This window comes from Zalophus californianus, chromosome 7, assembly GCF_009762305.2.
Source record: "Zalophus californianus isolate mZalCal1 chromosome 7, mZalCal1.pri.v2, whole genome shotgun sequence".
In the NCBI taxonomy this organism is placed as follows: domain Eukaryota; kingdom Metazoa; phylum Chordata; class Mammalia; order Carnivora; family Otariidae; genus Zalophus; species Zalophus californianus.
The window spans coordinates 111,496,983-111,524,042 of record NC_045601.1 but is presented as its reverse complement, the minus strand read 5'-3'; the positions used below and the strand labels follow the sequence as shown (position 1 = coordinate 111,524,042).

The following is a 27,060-nucleotide window of genomic DNA, read 5'->3' as shown; positions in this document are numbered from 1 at the left end:
ATGGTCCATAGTCTATACTTTTCACCCAAAATATTCATCTATGACTTGTTAAGAAAACAGTATTTTTCATTTAAAAGTGACAATCCTATGTAGTCTAGAATTTAGATTTGAAAGTGATCTCTCCTGATGACTCCTTCCCTAACACACACACACACACACACACACACAAACACACAACTTAGATCTTTATAAACATCAGTATTATGTTACATGCCTCATAATGTGGTTCTCTGTGTATTTTGTCTTCTCCTCAGCTTTCTGAGAGATCCAAATCTTTATCTACCCCAATTCTCCAATGTTGCAAAATAAAAAAAGCACAGAGTTCAAATTTTACTTTCTTTGGCTTAGGGATCAAGTTTCTCTGCCAGCTGTGTACGTTTCTAGTATCCCCCTCTCCACCTCCCAACGAAGCTCTGATATAGACAAGCACAGTGCTAACCCCTTCAAGCGCCATGGTGCCTGCTAAGTCCAGAGACGGTCTCTTGTTTTATTTTAAAATATTAGCATAAATCATTTCTGGTAGCTTTCTGTGCCTTTCCCAGGACCTCTGATGAGCCCTTTCCTCTGTGAATCTTAAAGTGGAAGGAACTCCTAAAAAAGCAGCACAAGTGGTTCAGATAAGCATCCCAGTGGGTTTTCCACGTGACATAAATTATCAACTGTGGGGAGAAGGGCCCAGGATGTATAGCAGCAGCTCTATGCTACCCCCTGGTGGCAAGACACTCCATGTCATCCCAGCCCCACCAGGTATCTTGGCTCTCAGACTGACTTCTCAAGCTCACTTACTGGTTCCCCAGTAAGTTCCCCAAATATTTGCTGGTAAACAGTTAACAGTGTGACTGACAGGAAGCAAAACACGCAGTTAGAATTTTAGTTTCTTCTGCCCAGCTGAGCATCATCGTTCTGCCAATTGTGTAACTTTTTTTTTTTAGCACAGAGCTTATGAGCCTAATCTTAATGAAGAGATCAGTCAAAAGGCAAATGTGGAAGACCTCCTAGACTCAAAGCACAATCCTAATAGCATAAGATATATATACCTAAACCATCACTGGTAAAACTCCAGAGGTTTTGAGAAAAGTCACTGCACCCACCAACTGGGACATTCACCCCTGTCCTGACCTGGAACCTCAGAACAGGTCAGGGCTAACTCGAAAGTGATTGTCCCAGAGGTACAACTTGGATGATTCAGCCTGAAGGACAGAGAGGACTGAGAGCGAATAGAATAACAGTTCACCAGTCTGGAGGATGCTCTGTGTCCCCTGAGATTAGATAAGAAATAACATGGGGTGGCTCAAGTTCTTTCAGTAAAGAATTTCCTAAAAAGTGCCTATATCTTGTACCTGGATTCTTCTTTAAGGGTCACCAGGAAAAAAAAAAAATTTGGCCAGGAATAAATGTGCCCAAGGTAAGGGGGGTGCATTTGGGGTCCCTTCCAGCCCTACAAGTAGAGGTTCATTTAACAGTCTCTGTGAATAGACGAGATAGGATAATGTGAATAAAAGCAAAAACCAATTTTCTTGTAAGATGACCTCACCCGTGCACATAGCAATCACTGGGACTGAATGCATCTCTGGGATTTCAAGTTCCCTGGTGACAGAGGCAGCCTTTAATGGAAGCTGCTTGCTGAGCTAATGCTTGAGCCCTGAGTGGAAATTCTGAGATCAATAGGCCTTTCTAAATTCACGAAATCAAGACTGCACCTAAAGCTTAATGGTCTGATAAGAACAGCAAATACATACTGTCCTTTCCTCTCTTCCCTGCCATGCATTTAATTGGTTCACACACCACTTTTCCTAGAAGTTAATGCTGTCATTACATGCAACCTTTGGCAAGAGGTGAGCAAGGAGAGTTAACAGATCCGTGCACAGAAAATCTCATGAAAGATGGGCTTACAGCAATCAAGCTCCACCTCATTATAAATAGCTACATTTTCAAAGAATGCTAGGGAGGTCCACTCCTAAGTTGGGTCTCTGCTATGCTTAAGCAAAGTCTCCACTTTGCTGAGATTGCTAATTGGATCAAATGTTCCCAATTCAGAGTTACAGGCACTTTGTTTTAGGTAAAAGTCTGAATTACATATTTTTAAAATGAAAATTCTTTCCTAGAACAATGCTTATTGAACTGGGCATTGTAGTGAGTCAGGGATATTTCTTCCTTGTATCTGTCTTTTATGAAATGTAAAAGCCCAAGTAAAATATCAGGGAAATGAAGAAAGCCTTAAGACAGTAAATCAGGAAACAGTATCATGTATCTTAAATACAATCAAAACTTGCCTGTTTCATAGGGATTCTGCTGTTTCCCACACTTTCTAGAGGCCCAGTTAGAAGTCATGGAAGAAAAGACTTCTTTATGAACTAAAGGGAACTTGTGCTTAAGAGATAACTCTGAAAAACAGCTAAACTCCCAATCAGGAAAGGGCTGGAGAGAGATGCTCAGCAGATGAGAAAAATGTTCAACAAGGGCTGAAACACATGGGTTAGTTAGCCACAAAGTGTGATTCCTGAGAATATCCCCTCCGTACTCCTCCTATAACTGAAACTTATCTCACTCTATTATTTTTTAATTGTTTATTTAGTTTAAGTAATCTCAATGCCCAACATGGGGCTCGAACTCATGACCCCGAGATCAGGAGTCACATGCCCTTCCAACTGAGCCAGCAAGGCACCCCCATCTCACTCTATTATTGATATTGCTTGTTTTACCTTGTCCACCACCCCACTCCCAGCTGGACTGTATACTCAGAGCAATGAGAATATGTCTGCTTTTTTCATTATCCTATCTCAAGTGCCTACCAGAGTGTTGGCACTCAATAAGTAAAAGTTAAATTTAAATTAAGCTAAGGTTTTGTTATAATAAGCAAATCAGGCAAGAATGAAAAAAGAATTCAGCAACAAGCATCCATTATTTAATAACATCTCATAAATATTAAAATGTCATAATATAAGAATAACTGAATTCTGAAGTTGAAAACCTATTGAGGAATCATTAATTTCTTAAAATCTTAAGGTTAGAAAAAAAACCATTGCTTTAAAACCAGACTCTTCTTACTTATCAGTATTATCCATGAAAAAGATATTTAATGGTTTGCTTTGCCCAGTTTTAATGAACCCAAACTCTAACTTTGTATTAGAAAAGGAAGGGCGACTGAAATCATGTCTGGTTACCACTGTTTACATAATTTCTCACCAGAGGCCACAGGCGACAGGACTGCTTACTCTAGAGCCCTCAGAATATGAGAACCACACGGAGCAGCCAGTAAGTCTGGAGTTCAACTTCCACAGCTCTTATGTGAATACACTCAAGAATTTTTTTCTTGCTGAATTTATCATGAATAACCACTTACCAAATCTACCAATATTGACTTTGTGAAATCCCTCCCCACACCTGTGACTTAGGACTCTGTCTTATCTCCCCTCATTGAGTGGGAGCAGAATAACTGAGGAGAGTGGAATTTGGTGATGGGCAACGGGGATGTTTCTGAAAAGCAGATGCTTTGAAGATATTTTATTTTTCAATACCTTTAATGACCGAAAAAAGCAAGATTTAACGCAGGAAGGAAAAAACAAAAACCACAAAACAATGAAAAAACAAACAACATCAACAACAACAAAAACCCGAAAAAACAAAAACCGAAACTTAAACTTTCCGGGGGGTGGGGAATGCTCTAAATATGAAATGACTTAAGAGAACACTTATTTAATATACAGTCCTGATGTACCTCACCATTCCTTCAAACAGCTGGGTATTTTAAAGTTATCTCCTCAACGCCCTTCTAATGCTCTGAAAACCACCTTTCTCAAATAATGAGACAAACAGCTTTCTTTCCTGAGTATGTAAGTTTTATAAATTGCATCAGATCCATAGTGAGTGTCTTTCAGGGGGTTTCACCAAAACCAAAGAAAAGTTCAGAGATAAAACTGCAGCAAAGATCGGGGAAAGAATGTAGAACTTCACAGTCACAGAACTAACCTGCAAGCTGTCCTTAGTCTTGGGCACCTGAAATCAAACCCACAAGCCCACGTCCAAGGGCTAGGAGGACCACATGGGAGGCTAGCTGCATAACAAGAGAGTTGGTCCTATCTCCCCTCCAGGGGTCTAAACTGTAACTCGCGTTCCAACTGCTCTGCAGTCAGGGTGCCCTGAATGGCTTCGCAGCCTGGGTTGAATACAGAGTAGGCACTCTTCTCTCCCTCTCTCCTCTCTTCAGGGCCTCGTGTCCCGACATACATCCAGTAGAACAAGGAGAGGACAAAATAGGCCAGGCCAAATTCCAGTTCCACAAACAGTCCCAGCAGGACCAACCAAAGAAGAACCTTCAAGAAGGTGATGTTGGTCAGGAAAGACTGGTCCCGTGGCGATGGCAGAGGAATGGCTGTATTCTGTGGTGGCTGTGATGTGCTGCTCCCGGGCTGAGCCACTTCCTAGGACACACAAACAAACAAAAGTAAGAATAAAGGGCAATGGGGCTCAGAGGATCAAAACCAATCTGGAGAGACAGCTCTCATTGCTCTGAGAAGGCTTCCGGCTCATTGATTTCTATTTTCTTGCCCTGCTCTCTAAAACAATCATCTCCAAAGAGCTCACATGCCCTGCTCAGACTGAATCAAAACTGATCTGCACTTAGTGAGATGTGACCTGATAAAAACCTTACAGCATTCAGATGGATTCCCATTTGTGGGAGTCACTTCCTCAGATTAGTCTGCTGCTAACAAGAGCTAATTTGTGCCCCATACAGAAACTCCCGTTATTGATAATGCAACAACCACACCTAATGCTTCACACACAGAATCAATATGTTTATTGATTTGATTAGATGAGCTACAGTTTTGTGAGTGACATAATTCTAAAATGAGGACAATACCAGAAACAAGAAACAAAACTCCCTTCCACTTATTAAAAACAAATCATCAGGGACACCTGGGTGGCTCAGTCGGTTAAGCATCTGCCTTCGGCTCAGGTCATGATCCCAGGGTCCTGGGATCGAGTCCAATACCGGGCTCCTTGCTCAGAGGGGAGCCTACTTCTCCCTCTGCCTGCCGCTCCCCCCTGCTTGTGCTCTTTCTCTGACAAATAAATAAATAAACTCTTTAAAAAAATAAAAATAAAAATAAAAACAAATCCTCAGTATAGCCACAACCTTTCCATGCCAGGACCATCCTACACACCCCCCCGGCCCAGGCAGTGTCTCTAACGGGACTCCCTCCCTCCTATCTCTTCCCTCTGCAAACCATCCTATGTAAAGCGGCTAAGTGAATTTCCTAAAACACCCACCAACCTCCTGTTCACAAACCTTTAACAAATTTTACTGCCTGCAAGTTAAAATTTAAACTTTTTGGGCTGGAATCCAAGCAAGGCCTTCCATTTATTCAACAGATAGAAATGCCAATACACGGGTCCCTGTGTTGGGTGCTAATGTGAGACACAGATATTTAGGTAGCTTTAGGGAGGCATGATCTCTAGTCTGACATTTTCCCAACTTTTTTGGGTATGGCTCATAATAAGAAATACATTTTGTACTGGGACCCAGTGTATATACATACAAAAAATAGAAAAAGCTTCACAAACCAACAAATATTCTTCACCACATATGAAATTCTCATTTTCTATTCCATTTTTAAAAATTTATCTTTAACAGAGGACTAGATCCTCTAAATTGATTTCACCACCCACTAATGGGTCACGATTTGTAGTCTGAAAAACAATGGTCTTAAAAATTCCCTGTACAACACAATCTACAATCCATTGCACTATCAATGAACCTCTACTCCAGTTCAACAGGTCTTAACACCCAAAGACATTGCACACCTGTAGCCTGGGACAGGCATGACTGGTGAACTATGTATGCTTGACCTCTTTGGCCATTAAGGAAGGGTGCCCCCTCTGTCTCCCAGAGCACTAATTGCCTGTCTTTTTCACTGAGCACCAAACTACTTGCCAGTTAAGTGTTTTTCTTTTAATACAGGTCACATATGTCCCTAGAGTGTTACCAGGAGGCCAATGGACTACCATTTATTATCTTTTGATGTCTCCACAGCCAAACATAGCACCCCACACATAGGTTCTCAATGCAGAGCATTACTTTTGGTTCATTTCTTCAATTATATCCCCCATTCTCCCTGCGATCATTTAAGAAGGGACCACAAACATTATTTGGTCTCGATAAAAAACACAGGTCATCTGATTTATGTTGCTTCAGATATTCTATTTTGTTAGAACCTTTTTTATTGTCAACGTTGTACTTATTACCGTTTCAGTTAAATTGGAAAAGCCCTTAACCATGCTATCAGCAACACACCCCCTCCTGACACACACACACATTTGTTAAGTAAATAAATGTCCCTTTCGGATTTGACCAGTGTGCACAACAGGGAAATCACTGAAAGTCTCAGCAGGGAACTAATATAATATGATTTATATTTAAGACTACTCTGGCTGCCAGGTAGAGAATGGGCTACAAGAGTAGAAGCAGGGAAATTATGAGTAGCTCATGCAGGAGGCCCAGTAAGAGAGGAGGACTGGGCATAACGGGGGTGGTGATATACAAGTCAGAGAGAAATTATGGACTGAGGGATACAGAATACATTTTGAAAGTGTACAACTTGAAATTCACAGTAGACTGAATTTATTATTGAGGGAGAATAATGCTTATGGCCACCACTTACTGAGTGCCTTCAAGATGTCTGATCTCCAGTAATCCAGGAGACCGGCACTATTAATCCCAATTTACTAATACAGAAACACTGAGATGTTAATTAAGTAACTCCCCTAACGTCACACAGCGAGAGATAGGCAGAGATGAGGTTGGTGTCACCAGGATCCTAGGATGGTCTCCCTCCACAGCCCTTTGTACTTTAGCAGGGGCCTTTATGGGAGATGGTAAGGGGAAGGGTTAGAGATCTAGAAGGAGATGGCGGGGGGGGGGGGCAAACCAACTGGCAAAGGGAATAAACAAGAGGAGAGAGAAATTCCTTTACCTTATTTGGTATTTGCTTTAGTACCAGTGTGGCTTCTGTTATAAAAGCTGTGTATGGTAGTGTTTGTGGTCATCACAGCACACAGAGGCATAGTTTAGGGGAAGTACTTCCAGTTCTCAAATACCAAGCTCCTTCCCCTCTCAGGGCCTTTGCACCTGTGGTTCTTTTTGAGAGGAATGCCCCCTTCCCCTCACATCACCTGGCTGGCTCACTCTCTTCTACAAACCTCAGCAAAAATGTTACCATATGTGCCCTTTGCCTTGTCCTGTTTCTCCAAGAGTGGCTCCTAATTATGAAATGCCACCTCCTCAGTGAGGTCCTCCCTGCCCACCTCATTTAAAGTAGCACTCTGCACCTGTCTCCCCCAATTCACTAGTACAGTATCCTGTTTTTTTCCCCCTTTCATGGCATTCATTATTCCGCTCTTCGGTTTCTTGTCTGTTGCCTCGAACCCAAATGCAAGTTCTGTGAGAACAGGGCTTCATCTGCTCTTATCACCCTGTTTCCCCAGATTCAGGATAGGAGCTGGAACAGAGTGGGCACATGATATAATTTTGCTGAGTAAATGAATGATGGTGAGGGAAAGGAAGAAATTAAAAGATGATTCCTGGGTTTGAGAGAGTGATGCAAAGGCTATGCTTCACCAGGTGACTCCAAAGAAGGAGAGCATTTGAGCAGTGGGTCAACCCGAGCCAAGGGTTGGGGTGAGGAGTCATAGGATGTGTGGGCAACTTGGGGCTAGATGGTGCACTGGGGGCTGCTGTGGGATATGCCTGGGGAGGGAGACAGGGGGTTTTTGCAGGACTGAAAAAGTCACAAGCATTCTGGTCTTCATTTGGCAGAAGCTTGTCACAGAAATATCTTATCTTGGGGACTGTTTTCCTCAAGCTAAATTGGAGAGTGGGGGAAGGAGGATATGGATGCTTCCTTATCAATGACAACCAAGAAGCAATTACAAATAGAAGGCTAAAGAAATTTCTGACAAGTCACCATGTGTCAGCAAAATTATTAAGAGAGATGGATTGTAAATTGGGAGGAAAAGAAACAATTTAATGAGAATTTTCACACCAGAGCAAAGCCAGGAATGATAACAGAGTCAAGGAAAATGAGCTTAAGACAGAGTCCCTTATGAAAAACAGAGTAATTAATAAGAACCAACTGTGGGTCCAGCATTTCCTGTCATCCTTTTGTCAGGACATCAGCTTTTGGGCTTTTAATAATGGAAACTTTCTCCAAGTTCAGCTTCTCTAGGTTCAATTCAATGATCTCATATTCCTTTGGAAATGAGACATACAGGCAAATACTCATTGTGTGGGTTAGATTTTGATTTTTAACTGCAGAGATGAAAAAGGGTAAGGGAAGCAGATTCTAAAATCTTGAGCAATTGTGCTCAGTGAGTTCTAATCAACAATAAAGTTATCCCGAGACAAACTGCATGCAAGGAAATGGATTGTTTGAACCCTGCTGCACTCGCTTTCTGTAAGTCTGATAGAACCAGGCGTGTCATGGAGAATAATATCCAATCAAAACTGAGTAACAATGAGTTCTCCTTGGTTTAAAAAATTGCCTAAAACCAGAGGTTATGCAGTAATAAATAAACTAAGAGAAATAATCTTAAGAGGAGTAAGGTACACTTCTGCTCCAATACATTTTCATTTTCAAAAGGAATTTTTGGCTCTTGAGATACAAAAGGCTTTGTCACACACTGTCATACATTGTCTCAAGGCACCGAATTTCCCTCGATGTTGTGTCCTGTATTCCAACATAGATCATCTAATCTCACACCTGCAAGGCACCTTGCCACTCTACTCCTGAGTGAAAACTAAATGAAAATACAAGATGTGAATCAAGTCCATCTGCAAAATAAGAGAATACCAAGAATTAAAGGGGGAAAAGTCTGTAATACTCATCTAAATAATGTTTTCACCTGAACATTCACTATTAAACTTGAGTAAGTTTCCCTAGTTCAATAGCGGTGCACAAGCATCGGCCACCTCTGGCAGTTAGAGCGACCACACTTTTACAAGTTTTGTATTCAAATGCCATTTCTAAAGCACAGGCTGTTTGGGCTACTGGCTGCATGTGACCCAGGGGGTAAATCAAAGGAAGCCTTAATTACTGCCGCTTTTTAGCAGTATCCAATTAGACCTTTTACCCTCCATTAGCGGAGGGTTGCGGCTGAAAGCGGTTGTGAAGTTTCCCGAAGCCAGAGGGCATCACAATAACTCAAGGGCAGAGGTGCTTTCTTCCAGGGCTCTAGACCCTCGCTTCCCGACTGGAATCGGGAGCTGCGTGGGTCGCGGGCTGGAAAGAAAATGTCAAAGCCACGGATCAGTGCTGACACGAGTGGCCGGAGACGCCCGGCCTATCCCCCGAGCAGGGGGATGGCGCCAGCAACCCAGCTCCGCCAGCTGAGGTGGGAACCAGAGGACGGGGCGGGTCCCGCTCCTCGACGGGGGCGTGGCCTGTAGGCCACCACGCGGTGGGCGGGCGGTGGGCGTGGCCTCGGCCACAGTTTCCGGGGAGGCCACGACAGCGTCCCTGAAGCCAGGTCCCGGGGTCGAGGCCTCACTCTCACCTGAGCGAGGCTGGACTGGGCCCGGGCACTCGCGCGCCTCGGTTTCCACACTTGGAACCGTTTTAGCCAGCCTGGGGCTGCCTTTGGAGTCGCAGCTGCTTGCGCCTTCTCTCCTGAGGTTTGTGCACTCGGGCTCGAAGTGTTAGGTTCGGCAGCCAGCCCGGCCCGTTTCCTGGCCGCCCGAAACTCGGCTAACCGCTGTTCCATGGCGCGCGCGTCGCTTCCCGCCCGCCGGGAACGCGCACCCGCCCGCCGGGCCCCTGCCCTCCGCTGTACCGGTGCCCGGCCGCACTGCGCCTGCGTAAAGACGGCTCTGTGCCGCGCCTGCGTGCTGGCGGCCGGGCCAGCGAGCGCGGGGACCGTGACGTTCGTTGGGCGGAATATCCAGCCAATAGTCCCTTCTAAGTGCGCGTGGCCGTAGTGTCAGGCTCTCTGGCGAAATGATTATGAGTTGAAAGCATAGGAGCATCTGGCTGGCCCAGTCGGTAGAACATAGGGCTCTTGATCTCGGGCTAGTGAGTTTGAGCTCCTGTTGGGTGTAGAGATTACATGAATAAATAAAAACTTTTTAAAAATCTAAAACATAAAGACTTATATTGTTCCCCTCTCTCTAGGTGGCTTTTCCGAGGAAAGTTCTTCAGAGCTCCATCTCACTTCAGGGATCCGCTCCCCATCAGGTAGAGCATGCCTTTAGCTGGTAGGCACTAGTATTGCTCTCCAGTTTCAGAGGGTCCCAGGGCATTAAGGAAGGCCCATCATCTCTGGGAGGTTCTGGGTCAGAAGGAACACAGGATGCAGTCTCCCCTTTTCCTTTGAACAAGTCTGCGACCTTAGCACTTGAAGGGTGACTGTCCGCTTGCTCAGCAGCGGGCCATGCAGACCCTCTATCATTGCTTTTGCCACAATGAAAAATACCTCTCCGTGTGTCTAGATGGGTCAGAAACGAAAAAAAAAAAGTCTTTTATTGGGGTGCAACTTAAAATACACAAATCTTAAGTGTATCGCTCAATAGGTTTGTAATTATGAATACACCTAAGTACTTCCTAGAAAAAGAACGTTTCTGGTACCCTGAGGGCTCCCTTGTGCCCTCTCCTAATCACTACTCACCCAAAAGTTCACAATTCAGGTGTCCGTTAGATTTTTAAAGCTCTAAGCATCTAGCTAAGTGCCGCTCACATAATTGAGACTCAAATATCTCTTGGATCTTGCTGAGTTGGAGTCAGGAACCTAGATAAAATCGAATGGAGTCTTGCATTCATTTAACACGTATTTATCAAGACCCTGCTGTATGTCAAGTATTGTACCTGGCACTAGAGATGCTGGAGTGAATGAAATGAACCTATTTTATTTGAGCTTACATTCTAAATAGACAAATGTATAACTACATATTTATATTTAATGTAATGTCAGGTACTGATTAGTGCTGTGAAGAAAAATAAAGGACTAGGGATGGTGGGACTGTTTAGAACTAATGACCAGGGAAGACTTCTCCGAGGATTTGCCATTTCCCCAGAGACCTAAATGAAATGAGTGAGCCATGTAGGTATCTGAAAAGGAATGTTTCAGTTGTAGGAAACAGCAAGTGCAAAGGCCCTGAGACCTTAAGTCTATGCTTGACTTGCTCCTAGAACATCAGGGAGGCCAGCATAAGGGAGGGAGAGAATTGAAGAAAATAAAGATTCACGGATATCCAGATGTAAGGCCTTCTAGGCCATGGTGAAGACTTTATATTGCATTCTGAGAGTGATGGTAAGTGCTTGGAAGACTTTGACTAGGAGACAACAGAATATGACATATTTTTAAAGGATCACACTGGCTCGCTTCAGCTGGGGTCCTGGAAGAGTGCAAGAGTAGGGGGAAAAGCAGTTAGGAGCACAGTAGGACAACAGAGGCTGACTGAGCTAGAGTAGTGGTGATGGGGGTGGTCAGATTTCGAATATATTTTGAAGATCTGAGCCACCTGATGTGTGCATGGATTGGATGTGGAATGTGCAAAAAAGGAATGGAGCATGATAGATTTCTGCTATACTCTCTCCCCCTCAGACACACACCCTGAGTAACCAAGTGAAAGATGCTGTGGCCCTCTACCTAAATGAGGGAAGACTAGGAAGAGCAGATTATGGAATGAACATGGAGAGTTTTCTTTTGGACATGCCAAGAGTCTGAGATGCCTCTTGGATATCCGGTGTAGGCAACTCGATGGTGAAAATGAGTTCAGGAAGAAGGCAGTACTGGAGATGCATATTGGGAATCGTCAGCATGTGTATGATATTTAAAACCATAAAACTAGATGAGATTAAAAGGTGAGTGTGGATAAGGAGGCAGGATATTTGAGGACTGAGCCCTGAATAGAGCTGGTTTGTAAGACAGAAAAGAATGGGATCATCATACCACAATGACCTCTTCTAGAGAAACCACAGGGAAAATTTCTTGCCTATCTTGGTGTCAGGAGTAGGTCTGCTTCTCTCAAGGGACTGGAGGTTCTTTTAGTGATTGTGTTTCCCACTTGATAATCACACTGAGACCTGAGAGCTGTATTTATGGTCTACATCTAGTGTGTATTTACACTTAAGGCATGTGATCTGTGGGCTCTTATAATCAGGGTCCCTGGCAGGAAAAAATGACACTTTCAAACAGGGTAAGTAAGGAGAGTTTCATGAAGGAGTTATTACAAAGGTGTGGCAGGATGGAGGGAGCCAGTCGGGGTTGGTTCACAGGCAGCATTACCAGCCTCTAGGCCTCCAGCAGCAAGAGGATACAGTGGTCATCAGACCCTGTGGGACTGTAGTATAGGACAAGCCCGAGACAGGGGAGCCCTTTAAGGAGGACAGACCAGCTAGGGAAGGGGAGAGAGAGATCTGGAGGAGCACATGGAGACTATCCAGCCCAACACTAATGCTGTTTCAGCCCCATCTTGCTTTGATAACCTTATTTTCCCTTTGCTTTGTTTTCTGATTTATTATACATTTATTTTGTCTCAGTGCTTTGTAAACCTCTTTAAATCCTTTTTGGAAGAGGTTGAAAGAATGAAAAAAAAGTAAAAATGAAAGATAATTGCTGAACTACATTTCCCTTTTGGATAAGATTATGAGGCTAGTAAATAAGAAAGATCCCAAAATATACTTAATGTGTGAATTTAACATTTATTATGAAACAGTTTGTACATACCAAGTTCATATATATATATATATATATATATATATATATATATATATATATATATATACACAGACACACAGACACACGTATATACATATATAAACCTGGGGCGAATTTATATATGTATACGTATATATCATATTTGTAAGTTAAAAGTAATAAAATATTCACAGGTCCTGTGATATTTTAAATCCTTGGCCTCAATTCTCCACTCCTTGTATCTGTGCCATAAAAAGCAGAGTATACTTTCCCATCCCTTGACTTTGAACTCAGCCATGCAGTTTGCTTTGGCCAATAGGATAATGGCAGACATTATGCAAGCGGGGGCTTGAAGCGTCTTTGTCGCACTGAGTACACCCTCTCAGTACTCTGCCCTGCCATGAGATGAGCTTGTGTCAGCTAGCCAGCCTAAGAATAATGAATCATGTGGATATCGTCACGCAGCTGACCCACAGACCTGCCATTAAAGCTGAGGTGCCCAGCTGAGCCCAGCCTCAAATAGTTGACCCTAGCTTACCCCAAGACGTATAAAAAATAAATGCGTATTTTATGTCACAGAAATTTTGTGGGTTTTGTTATACAGGAAAAGCTACTCAAGAAAAAGATTTCTCTGTGTGCTTGTGGTCCATTCCTGACTCCGTCCCCCCTCTTCAATCTATTAATGTAGTGAGTTACATTAATAGATTTCTGTTAAAACATCCTACATTCCTGGAATAACCCCACTTCAATCACTTTATAAAATAGAAAATTCGAAACTAAATTCAGCATAGTGAATTTTTTTTTAGGGACTTTTGCATCTATGTTTGTTAATGAGGTTTTTTTCCTGTAATTTTCTTTTCGTGCACTATACTTGAAAGGTTTTGGTTTTAGGATTGTACTAGCTTTATGAAATAAGCAGAAGTGTGCCTCCATCCTCGCACCCCCTCTTCTAGAAGAGCTTGAATAAAATAGAAATTAACTGTTTCTTGAATGTTTGATAGGACTTAGTAATGAAACCATCTAGACCTGATGTTTTCTTTTTTTTAAAATTTTTTTATTATGTTAATCACCATACATTACATCATTAGTTCTTGATGTAGTGTTCCATGATTCATTGTTTGTGCATAACACCCAGTGCTCCACGCAGAATGTGCCCTCTTTAATACCCATCACCAGGCTAACCCATCCCCCTACCCTCCTCCCCTCTAGAACCCTCAGTTTGTTTTTCAGAGTCCATCGTCTCTCATGGTTCGTCTCCCCCTCTGACTTACTCCCCTTCATTCTTCCCCTCCTGCTATCTTCTTTTCCTTTTTTCTTAACATATGTTGCATTATTTGTTTCAGAAGTACATAGACCTGATGTTTCTTAATCAGATAAATAAATGTAAGCTACAGTTAAGTGGAGTCATAGCTGGTCAACACGATCTTACCCAAAAAGTGTTAAGAAATGGCTCACAATTAGTCTGTCCTGTCTGATGTTTTGGGGAGTAGCCTGGATGAAAAATTTAAAAGCCAATTTATCATATTTTCAGGTGATAAAAATGTAGTAGAGAAGATCTATAATTATGTCTGTAGGGTAAAAAAAAATAAACTGAAATGAATTTGATTCAGTTTATCATGATGAAAGGATTGTGGAGATGCTAGGAGCAAACTCTACCTCCTTCTAGATTTGCATTTATGTTTTTATATCTTCGTGTCTTAGTCATTGGCCCTGAGAGCAGTTTGTTTCAATAGGACTCAGAGCTTTTCCCTGACCACAGACTGGAGGGGAGGGGGTGTATGCTCTGGGTGCTTCAGCTGCTATGGTCTGTCTGGTTGTCATAGGGAGAGAGGATCCCCCATGTTCCATGCTCTTTTTGGTCCCATCCCTGTAGGTACTGCATGTCCAGTTCTGAGCACTATGCTTTTATGACAAGCCATAACATGTGCAGAGGAGAGTGACCTGGATAATATTTCTAGAACAGAGTTTCTCAGCCTTGGTACTTCAGACCTTTTGGGCCAGATAATTCTTTGTGGTGGGGGCTGTCCTGTGCCTTTGTTGGATTCTTTTTTTTTAAGATTTTATTTATTTACTTAAAAATAAATAAAGTGGGGGAGGGGCAGAGAGAGAGTGGGGGGAGGCACAGAGAGAGAGAGGGAGGGAGAGAATCTTAAGCAAACTCTGCATGGTGCCTGATGCAGGACTCAATCTCACGACCCTGAGATCAGATCATGACCTGAGCTGAAATCAAGAGTCATTCACTTAACTGACTGAGCCACCCAGACTCCCTGTCTTGTAGGATTCTTAGCAACATGCCAGGCCATAACCCATTGTTGTCAGTAGCATGCCCTGCTAGTTGTAACAGCCAAAAATGTTTCCAGACAGTGTCACAGGTACTCTGGGAGGCACATTTGCCCCAGGTTGAGAATGACTAGTCTAGAAAACATATTGTGGCAAGAGTGGTAAAGACAGTGGATGATTTGGGCCAGAGGAGAGGAATCATAGTGAAAATACACCAGTTATAAAAGGGCTATTGTAAGTGGGGGAGGAGAATCATTCTGTGGGGCTCCAAAAGGCAGAATTAAGGCCAACAGTCAGAAATTACAAGGTAATATATGTGGAAACTTAAAAAAAAAAAAAAAGGATTTTTCAGCAACTCTATTATTTCAGCAACAGCGTGGCCTGCCTCAGAACGGTGAGTTCCCTGATACCAGCAATATTCAATCAAGCTGACCAGCCACCTTTCAGGAATGTTGTCGAGGGGCTTTCTGAACTGAGGAGAGATTTGGTTAGCCCAGATGATTACCAGATCTCTTCCAACTGGAAAACTTCATGTTAATGCAAGTAGAGCAAACCGGGAGGAGAGAATGGAAGTCTTTGGGGTATCGGGCTAAGAATATGTCATATAAGGTCTTGGCACCGCTGCCCCCATCCCCTCAGATCTCACTATGGCTGTACCTGCTGATGGCTTGTTTCTGTAAGCACCTGGGGGCTTTCTCTGGCTGCTCAAGTATGTTCAACTAGTGCATGAGGCAGACTAGCAGCAGAGGGGGCTTATTCCCCCCATCCCTCAAATAGCCTCCAACCAATTGTGGGTAGGAGTTGGTGGATAAATACCCCAGATCCCTTACCCCTCATTTGGGATGACCTGAGGTGTGTTCCAGAGTCTCCCAGGGATCATCAGGAGGAGCAAGCCTCAGTTGCCCACAGCAGTACCTGCTCATTAAAGCATCCTATATCACTTTTCTTCCCTTTCCTGTCTTACTTCCCTGCTCCACCGTCTGTGCTCCTGGGACTCAATTCCCTGGTAAACTTCTTCCCTTCAAATCATTATCTCAGGATCTTCTTCCAAGAGAGTCTAAGGCAAGATCCATGCAAGACCTAAGCGAGGCAGAAAGGGAAGTCAACCAGCGGGCTAGTTGGTAGTTCAGATTTACTAGACCTCTGTCTTGAAGTTTGAAGCAACCAAAACAGGGCTTTTAGACTGGCACAGTCTAAGCAGAATGATATTTGGAGATGGGAATAAAAAAGAGAAAGGAAGAGGAGGGGAAGGCCACCAGTGCCTTGAGTGAAGCAGCCCGGGCCAGCTTCTGGGAAGACGAGTTGGCCCACACATTACGTTGAGCCCTGTGGATGACAGGATCCAGTCATTCTATGATTCAGTCCTCCAAGGACTTCAGAGACCATTCAGTCAGCAAATGTTGACTAAAATCTTGTTATAGGCCAGGCCTTGTGCCAGGCTTTGAGGAACCCAGCCCTGAGGAGTTTAAGGTCTAGTTGAGACTCATTAAAAGACAATAACACATGAAGATCTAAGGGAGCAGAGGAGGGTCACTAACTCAGGTTGGGGAAGTAGTATGACTTCTTTAGATTCCAATGTGGGGAAACTGAGGCCTGCAAAGGCAAGCTGATGAGGTTATATATTCCTGGGCATTGCTGTAGACAACAAATATTTCTGGGGGAAGTTCTTTTTTTTGATAGCACTACCTTTTGCATTTACATTGGAAAGTGTTGCCAGATTACCCCTTGACCCCCCCATCCCCACCCCCACCACCTGTTCTTGGCTTGGTGGTCACAACTGCTTTTGCCTGACAGCTACTGCTGGTTTGAGTTTTGCCTTTTTGTGTCCCCTACCCAATTTACGGGGATCTTGTGTTGCAGAAGAGCCCAGAAGTCTCTGCAGGTTTTTCCCAGTCAGTCCTGCCTAATCCCATTATCTGAAGCTTCCTCATTACCCTTTTTGGCAGGTCTTTAACTCCCTTTCCCTCCCAAGATCTCAGGTTGTGACAGTTTCCCCGCCCACCTGACTTGCCTGGCATGGTTCTGTTTTGAGTCCTATTGTGCTTAGCTATGATGCTCAGAGAAATGCCTCCCATGGCTTGTAGGACAGATGATCAGACAAAGCCGACAGAATTATAGCAAAAATCATCTATATGTAAATCCCATCCCCAGACTCTCCTTAAAATGATCTGAAAGTATTTGGAGAAGAACCTCTTTGCAATTTGAGGATGTATGTAAAGCATAATGCAGTAGGCATTGTGTTTCAGGTAAGTTTGTTCCTCCCTGGTTATGTATGGGGATAAAGTCAGGAGGAAGGCAAGCTTTTGACCTTTAAAATCCTTTGAAGAAATGGCCTGTTTTGCTAAAATATATATATGCATGCACCCAGAGTGCTGTATTTCCTGATTCTTGACAAAATTGGCTGCTCAGCCTCTTCCTTGGAAACTCCTGCATTTCTCTTTAGCTGTTGACCTTCCAGAGTCTTGCCTGAACACAGGGGTTTGGGGCCCAAATGGACCCATCTTTCATCCTAATAGCATTAGCTGCTGCTAAGGCTTGGAGGGAAATCTGGTCCCTTCTGTGTGACTTAGCAGCAGGAACACTGCCAGGGCGCGTGATTCTGCGTGGTTGTCGCCTGCTCAGCTGTTAGTCATTTCAGTGCCCTGCACACTGGGGAGCCGTTATTGCTCCTGTGGTAAGGTGGGCATGATGGAGGGGAAGTGAGGCAATTCTTATGCAACATTCGGCCTCCTTCCAACTTGCGTGTTACTTGTTTAGGCTTGTATCCCATGGAAAGATTTTCTATCTGAATTCTTCCCTAAACCAACAACAACAAAAAATGTTTTAACCTTGAGGACCAGTTGAATAATTCACTATCAACAACAGACCCTTGTTGGGCTCCAATAATAGTTAATCTTTGTGGAATGATTCATGTGTGCCAGGCACTGTGCTAGACCCTGCAAATTATAATGTGCTGTAATTTCTTCAAGGACCCTTCAGGAATGCACTTGGACGGAGATTAAGTAATTTGATATCATACAGCGAGTAACTAGCAGGACCAGGATTTGAACCTGAGTCTGACTCCAGAGCTCAGGAACCCACTTATTCTGCCTTCTTCTCTGTGCAGACCACTTTCAAGGATCTATGAACACAAACAGGTATGAATTGTGATCCCCGGCCTTCAAAAACTTACAGACTCACTGGGAAGATGAAACAAGAATGTGAAATGCTAAATAATGCCTGACACTATCTGCTAAGTGGTTCTGTCAGTGGAACAGACAGACAGGAACTTATCAGGCAGAGGAAAAGATCAGTGAAACCAGGTGGTCTAAACGGTTCCATCGAGGAGGATGGCGTTTGATTGGCCTCGAAAGATAGAAAGCACTTAAATAAGCTAAGAGGAGGAAATCAACCAAGGTATAGAGGACTTTGAACACATGGGTTCAAGTCCCAGCTCTGACATTATCTCTACAATCCGAGGAAAGTCCTTAGCCTCTTTATTGCTCCATTTCCTTTACTATAAAGAGAGAGGCTCAGGGAGGTGGCATGGAATGGGGAGAGAAAACAGAAGTTTGGAACCAGAAGAGTCGTCAGAGAAGTGGGGAGGGAGGAGGTAGTGATTTGAGGGGGGAGGGATGTTAACAAAATTCTCTCTTGACTTAAGTGGTGATTCCCTGAGTAATCACTGTGATAATCCGTTGAGCTGTAAAAGTCAAACAAAAACCCCTAGCTTCTAATTTTTATTCTGCCTTAGGCAAGGCAGTTGTCCCTCTATTTCTTTATCTATAAATGGAGGGATAATACCTCACAGGAGGATATCAGGATGAGCTGAGCTGATAGGGAGTGCCTGGCAGTACCTGGATCATTGTAGATGCTTAGTCAACATGGACAGCTAAGAGAGTAGGACACCAGCATGGTCCATACTCCATGGGTAACAAAAGGCCTGGGAAGGAACAGAGGGAAGAAAATAACATCTTTCTAAGCCACACAAATTGGAATGCATGTGGAGAATTGGTATGTTGGAAGGTGTTGAGACTGAGGAGGATACTATTCACCTGAGATGGTTGAATTCAAATAGTTTCCAGGTCAAAAAACTGACACATGGCTTCAGTTTCTGCCTTCTTCCCAGACTCTTTCACTCTCCAGAACTTGTTTGAACTAAAATAAACCTCTTTCTCCCTTAATAGGCTTGGGTTAAATTTACTCAACCATTGATCTCACTTCGAGTTTGGTTTGAGGTGATATTGATAGGCCTGTCAATCAGCCAGCCTCCCACAGTCTGTAGCAGCCACTGGGGATTCCTGTCCACCTCACAAGCAATCCCACTGGCAAGGACACCAGACTGAGGCCCTCTGTGAACCTGGATTTCCATTTGGAAGCTACTAATAGGGGAAACTGTAGAGCACTTATTACTAACTCTGATTAGAGTTTTCATCATGCTACCACACCCTCTTTTCTTCCTTCACACAAAATCCACTCCCAAACTCGAGCCTCCTTACTCCTCACTGTCCATCGAAACCCTACTTTTTAGCTGTGCTAATTTATAATTTCTCAAGCATCCTACGCTCAATACATCCTGCCTCAATATCTTTGCCCACACTTTTCCTTTTTCTCTGGGGCACCCTGTCCTCCCTTCTTCACCTATCAAGTGCCATCATCTTACATACTTGACTTAAACATTTCCTTCTCTAGAAATTGTCCTGGGCCTCGTTCCCCAGCTGGGGTTTGGTTCCCTTAGATATGTTCTCCTAGCACCAGCTGCATCCTCTATAGTGGCCTTTATAGCTAATAGCACCTGTATTAAAGTGGTTGGTTTACTAGTTAGTAGGATATAATTTAAGATTTTTGAGTAAAGACCAAAAATAAGAGCAGCTTGAACAAGATAGAAATTTATGTTTTCCTTCTAGGCATCACTTGAGAGTACCATTGGACAGTGACCCAGGCTTCTCTTTTGTTGCTCTGGCATCCCTAGAGTATTGACCAGTATGGTGGTGCAAGTGGCTCACTACTGCACCAGAATCCTGGCCTGCCTTAATTCCAAAGCCAGCCTCTTAACCACTAGGTCATATTGCCTCGATTAGTGAAACTGAGCTCATTGCAGATTGGGGGAGAAGATGTGAAGAATGTTAAAAAATTTCAAGGTATATTGGGAGACATTTTGAGTGCCTGGTGGGAGTGGAAGGAGAGGAGATCATGAAGGTTGGGTCTCATTATGCAGAACTTGAGTGTCCAAAACACATCTGATGATGTCAGTGACCTTCATTGTCAGATAGTGTCATTTCTCAAGCACATACTCCAAAATTACTGCCTCTGAAGTGAGAATCAGCTCCAAGTGCCTCGCCTGAATCTTTCTCACATTACTTTGGAGAGACGTGGGTCAGATCTTTACAAAGGGAAATGGAGAGGAGAAGCTAATACTCAGTGAATCACTTCTAAAGCAGGAGCCCAGGACCTGATCTATCGACATCTGAGCTATTTCCAGACCTGACTGATAATCCTAATCACCTTGGCACTTTAACAACAACAACAAAAAGCAAAAACAAAAACAAACAAAAAACCCACCAAAAAAAAAAAAAAAACAAACAAACAGGATCCTGAGCCCCTCCGTGGCCCTGGAATTTCTAGGATGGGGCTCTGGGGTCTATATATTTTTATAAAATTCTTTGAGTGATTCTGATGAAGAGTCGGGTTTGGGTACCCTTGCATGTAGGAGACTTATAGCCGCCCTGTATTTAAGTGCACATTCACCAGTTGAGCTCTGTTTCCTTTCATGGTGACATTTTTCTCTCTTTGGACCTTTGGCAAGGTAATTCTTGTTTGTTGTTCTCTTTGAACTCTAAGTAAGCCCCAGGTTGTTGCAATGTCCTAAAAGTTTTAGACCTTCTCCAAGCCTGCTCAATGACAAATCCGTTCTCTAGAAACTTAAATACAGAGCTGAGCAATTCAAAATCTCGGTTAACTCCCAACCGAACCATTTTACGTATTGTAAGGGAGTTTGGAAAATCATTAGACCTCAAAACTTCAAGTGGACCCCTGATAGAGATTTTCTTTTTCTTAGATTTGACCATCCATATCCATGATTCTCATCTCATTAGTCCTCTGGACCAAACTTTCTGTCTTTAGAAAATTACCCAGGCAGAGACCGAACTCAATAGTGATAATAGAACATTTATTTAGTACCTTCATGAGCCATGTGCTTTATATACATCATCTCATGTAAACTTCCTTGACAAGCTGGGGATATTAAGATTGTTAGTCCAGGGGTGCCTGGGTGGCTCAGTCTGTCGGGCATCTTGCCTTGACTCAGGTCATGATCTCCAGAAGGGTCCTGGGATAGAGCCCTGCACCAGGCTCCCTGCTCAGCGTGGTGTCTGCTTCTCCTTTTCCCTCTGCCACCCCCCTCCACTTGTGGTCTCTCTCTCTCTCTCTCTCTCTCTCTAAAATAGATAAAATCTTTTCTTAAAAAAAGAGATTAGTACAAATTTATATATGAAGACTCAGGCTCAGAAAAGGAACAGAACTGGAATTCAAACTCAGATCATTTGAGTCCAAATTCTGAGTTAATAAATTACTTCTCCCCAATGTGTGTGTGTGTGTGTGTGTGTGTGTGTGTGTGGCAGGGGGAGGGGGTGCTGTGTGGTGGCAGGGATGAGGAAGAGAACAAGGAATGGAGGTGGTGAGATAGCATTTCCTTGTCGGGACCTGATGCTTATTATCCTTTTCTGTCCCCATCCCACCCCTCGTAGCACCTTCACGTTCTCATGCCAGTAGCAGCCAATACAGGAAGTGTTTTATGCTCCAAGGCAAACTTGAGCAAAGAAAGTTGAGCTCCTTCTACAGAATCTAGCTTTCCCTGTGCATCATTTCAGAGCCTCAGTAGACCCACAAATATCATTTCCAGCTAATCACATATGCGCCAGACAGTTATGGTATACAATAAGTGATTAACACATTCAACTGATTCCCTTGAAGACAATTCACCAAATTTATCGGAAGACACTTTTATTCAAGATGCCACACATTCTTTCTTCCACATTTCCTTCCTTTGCTGATTCACTGTGTATTGTGCCTGAATCCTTTGGCTTTTTTAAGTCAACAGAGCCGAATGGGAGAAGCCCAGGCCTCTAATTACTGCTGGGAAAATGGCAGGTTTGGCTCATGGAAGTATGTGTGGGGCACTCTTTGGGATCAGGAGCGTTCTAAATCTGAGGCACTTGAAGAGAGAGATAACCATCAAATTTGGTTCAGAGCTTCCCTTGGAGATGTTGATAGGAGGAAAGTTATGCTGGATCCCCTTGGTCTATGGCAACTAGAGTGAATTCTCCTGTGGCGGCCTGGGCCCTCTAGAGCTTTAATTGATTCTAATGCAGAGTGGCTTAAAATAATTCACTCTTCCACAAGCTGATCTCTCATTTCCCAGAGCAGATTGAATTGTTCAGAAATGAGCCATTGAGAGAAATCTTCCCACTCAGTCCTCGATTTGTGGCATATCTTTCCAGAAAAGAGAGGCCAATGTAGGGGGGGTGGGGGATAGGGGATGGGATAAGGCTGGCTGGGCCTGTTCTGTGACTCCACATTTTTTTCTCCAGTCTGAACAGTCTCATCCTTGTCCCCCAAACCTGCTTGATGAGCCCAGGATAGTGTGCATTTTAAAAAACTATTCTATTCCTACACAACTTAAAACAGTGGATAGTTAAAAAAAAAATGTTAGCCAGTTGCAACTGTGTGGAAAGGGTGCCATGATCTAAGTTCTTTCTCTGATCCTATAACCAACTAGCTCAGTTTTCTCATCTGTAAAATGAGCCAGATGGATTCCCTGGCCTCTGAAGCCGTAAATGTGATAAAATCCATTTCCTTATTCTAAAACAGGGTTTTCCAACCTCTGTATGAGTAACATTTGGGGGCAGATAATTCTTGTTATAGGAGCTGTCTTGTGCATAGTAGGATGTTGAGAAGCATCCATGGTTTCTACCTACCCCACTGAGTAGCACCCACCCCGCTGAGTTGCAACAACAAAAACTATTTCCAGACATTTCCAAATGTCCTTTGGGAGGCAAAGTTACCCCTGGTTGAGAACTACCTTCAAAAGCTCCCTATTGCCTATAAATAACGCATCATTTATTAAATATTGAATATTATTTATTGGTACTTACTAAGGCTAAAGAATAACCGAGTCTCAGTCCCTGCCCTCAAGGAACTCAAAGTCTATGAGGACAAACAGACAATTGTAATCTAGTGTGGCATATATAATGATCAGGATGCAGAGGAAGGAAGGGGAAAAATTTTGAGGGAGAAGACAAAAAGAGCTCAGAAAGCTTTTTGAAGAAACTAATGATTAAATTGAACATGAAAGGATGAGTAGAAATTAGCTGGGCCTTAGCTTAAGGGAACAGCATGAAAAACAGGCCTAGTGGTGAGAAAAATGACCTACTTCCACAAAGTTGTTTGAACTGGAGAGTAAAGTTGAATCCCTCAGGGACAAAAAGATCCCCAATCTCAGCTGTGTGTGTGTTGTTTGTTTTGTTGTTTTGTTTTTAACATTCTATTCTGGAGGTGCAGTTCAGAACCTTAGAGAACTCCAGCCATTGTTCTTTTAAATCCCCAATGAGTGTGACGATGTGGAGCTCTCCAGGGTACTGAACCGTATCCCTATAAATTGCCCTTAATCAGCAGCTCTCTACCTAAGGACCTGCCTGAACTCTGTTCTTTCCTGATCCTGACGCCTGTGCATGCCTGCTGCCCTTGGCTGAAGCTATGTAGTGGGAAGAGCATAGGTTTACCAGCCTAAACAATTCAAATTAGGAGACAGTCAAATAAATGATAAATTTATTGTTATAAATTATAGCATGTCCCTGTGAAAGAATGTTACACAGTGGTGGCCTTATATATATATATATATATATATATATATATATATATATATAAAATTATTTGGAAATTTACATGTTTTCTAAGATACCTATAGTGGCATGTATTTCCTTACTCAGAAGAATATCATTTAACATAAAATAAAAATAAAGAGCCTTGAAATCAAAGGACTGGAATGTGCGCCCTCTTGTCAATACCTGTCTGATCTTGAGTCAGTTAATTTAATCTTCACTGGCCATTATTTACTCAACTACAAAATGGAAAAAAAAGGATAAATTGTTAATATTTCCCATATGCCTATAATGCAGGCCTCTTGTGGATACTAAATGAGCACAAGCGCATGAATCTATTACTGTGTTGCCTAAAGAAAAGAAACAAACACTTGGCAAATGTTTGTTATTCCCTACCCCATCACTTAGATGCTCAGTTTTCTACTACAGCAAGGGCAAGCTTGGTGTATAACAAGGGTTGCGACACGTTTTGCGTGCATGGACTGACAGTGCCTTCCCACTTCCCATTCCTGAGGACTCCATTAGAAACAGAGCTCTGCAGTAGGACTAACTCTTTATATGTTTATGTTATTTCCACACCTGGCTCCCAGTACATTAGCAACTAGCCCCTTACCCTCATGGCAGGATACTGGAGGATCATTCCCTGAGTATCTAACTATCTGAAAAGTAAATGCCTATTTTTGGTGTTCTCCCAACCAACAACTAAGCCAGATCACCCTACTTTGAATCTCAAAGTTGTCAGGCCCCATACCCTGCTCAGAACTTCTAATTAGCTTTTTACTTTCCCATTCATTATCATGAGCATACAGCCAAATTTACATCTAAGGAAAGCCTGTGTTATGGGAGCTAGAGATCAAAAACAGAGGAAAAAAGCAATTTGGAAGAAACAAACTATGCAGGGAAGAAAATTTCCCAAACAAATTTTATGGTTAATATAATTTGAGAAATAAAAGAACTTCCATGAAACAAGAACAGGATGCTATATATTTTTAAAGAATGTTCAAGGAACATTGAAAAGCTCTTGAAAATGAGAAACTTGATAGAGGAAATGAAAAACTAACTGGGTAGGAAGATAATATCGAGGAAATTTCATCTCACTCTCACCTTCCGACTAAAAGAGCAAACATACATAGAAGGAAAGTAAGAGAAAACATTAAAGAGAGGACCATCATAGATGTTCAACATTAGAATAATGGCATTTCTAAAAAGAGACAACAGGGAAAATGGGGAAGAGTAGAAAATTCTTAAAGAAATAATTCAAGAAGTTTCCCAGAATGGATTGAAAGGACCCACCAAGTACCAACCTAATAAATGAAAGAAAGAAACTTACAAGGTGCATACATCATTGTGAAATTTCAGATCACTGGAGACAAAGAAAAATATTCCACAAGCTACCAGCAGCAGGAAGTATTGTGTGTATATATATATATAATCTCAAAGATCTCAAATCTGTATAATATGTATATATGTGTATGTGTGTGTATATATATATGTATATATATATATATATATATATATATATATATATATATATAAAATCTCAAAGGTCTAGAATCAGAATGACTTCAGATTTCTCAACAGCAAAACTTGAAACAAGACAATAGAGAAATTCAAAATACTGATGGAAAAATTTATCCCCATCTGGAATTGTATACCCAGCCTAAGTATAAATCAACTACTGTGAAATAAAAACATTTCTGAACCTGTACAGTCTCAACAGATTTCTCCCCCCATGTGCCCTTCCTCAGGGAGTTACTAGAGTATATGCTCCACAAAAAAAGAGTATGCCAAGAAAGAGAAAGACATCAAGTACAGGAAACATATGCTCCAGCACTGGATGGGGTAAAAGAAATACCCAAAAGAATGGTAAATGGTGGTCTCAGAATGATAGCTGTGTACCAGGCGTAGGGGACAACCAGGCCAGGTGGTAGCAGAGTGCCTTAGAAGAGATGTGTTGAGAGCTGTCATCATCAAGATTCCCACTGCTATTAATCTGCTGCTGCTGCTGCTGCTTCTGCTTCCTTCTTCCTTCTTCCTTCTTTCTTCTTTATCTAAGAACAGAATTCCCAGGTGAGTCTGGCTGAGCCCACGATATGTTCTGACTTGCCTTAATCATTTCTAATGTGGCTGCTGCTTTTCCTACTATGGCATATTTTCTGATCAGCTGAGCATGCTCTTTTCATCCCACAGAAGTACCCTGCTTTGGTCTACTTCAGAAGCTGCAAGTAGGCTGTGGTAAAGCAGAAAATCCAGAGGAATCCACACTCTGAACCATATATCTTTTGGATACCCAATGCCTGGACTCCACTATAGACCTACCAGACATCTAACTCTGCTTTCGCAAGACCCACTCATGACCTTGTCCACCTACTTCCCCAGAAGAGGCTCTTGTGAGTAAACTCTTGAGGCAACTGAAACCAGATTGACCCAAGGACTGTTTAGCTTCTCTCGCTCCTGGATGCCTTCCAACATTGCCCTTTCATTTTTTGCTAGATTTATGCTTCTACGGAATACACATTGTTTAGAAAAATATACATAAGTGGTTAACCTATCAAGAAAATCAAGAGAATGATTAGCACAAAAGTCAAGATAATGATTACTTCTGGGGACGAGGTTGGAGGTTTTATTTAGGAAAGAACATTTGGAAGACTTTTGAGGTACTGGTTAATGTTCTGTTAATCTTTGTGATAAGTATGTGGGTGTTAAACATACTATATTTTCAACTTTACATGTATTTAAAATACTCCTCCATACATATAATACACTTTACAATAAAAATTTGCATACCAAGCAGAGCCACCCTGTGAAATATTGAAATCATATGTTCATATGTACCTTCTGGGCCTTGAACAGAGGGAACTATGAAGAGGGACATAAGGTTCTCCCTCTCTCACAGCCCTAATCAAGATGCAGCAGGAATAACAAAATACCCAACCAGCAGTATGATGCTGAGATTTTTCACACCACTTTAATAAATTGGTTTCACAGCACGTGGAATCCTGTTGTAATAACCTGGATTCCATGAAAGACATCTCTGCATAGAAAAGCAATCCAGAACCATTCCTTAAGCTTTTAGCAAGAGGGTAGGAGGTAGAAGGCTGTGTATTCTTCCTTTGCCCCTCCTGATCCATTCACCGTGATCCATGCCCTGTCCACCTTGCACTGTGCTCCAGAGGCTGACTTCTATGGACTACATCACCCAGGTGCCTCTGTTCTTTGGCTTTTAGTGGGT

General features: G+C 42.6%; 1 protein-coding gene, 1 long non-coding RNA gene and 1 other non-coding gene across 4 annotated transcripts; 1 reads left to right on the top strand and 2 right to left on the bottom strand.

Annotated features, from left to right (window-relative positions):
* Positions 1-1,530: 1,530 nt before the first annotated feature.
* SAYSD1 (SAYSVFN motif domain containing 1) lies at positions 1,531-9,858 on the bottom strand. Its single transcript, XM_027602829.2, has 2 exons — positions 9,553-9,858; positions 1,531-4,421 (listed from the first exon to the last, which is right to left on the bottom strand). Exons 1-2 carry the CDS (start codon positions 9,757-9,759, stop codon positions 4,077-4,079), a joined length of 552 nt encoding a protein of 183 aa, XP_027458630.1. The 5' UTR covers positions 9,760-9,858; the 3' UTR covers positions 1,531-4,076.
* TRNAR-CCU lies at positions 2,591-2,663 on the bottom strand. Its single transcript has one exon. It is a non-coding gene; the product is annotated as a tRNA-Arg (tRNA).
* LOC113927159 lies at positions 9,331-26,692 on the top strand. Of its 2 annotated transcripts, XR_003521516.2 has the most exons (4): positions 9,331-9,670; positions 10,167-10,229; positions 17,940-18,107; positions 26,019-26,692. It is a non-coding gene; the product is annotated as an uncharacterized LOC113927159 (long non-coding RNA). The 2 variants fall into 2 exon arrangements; XR_003521517.2 differs by lacking the exon at positions 17,940-18,107 and having other exon boundaries at positions 9,332-9,670.
* Positions 26,693-27,060: the final 368 nt, after the last annotated feature.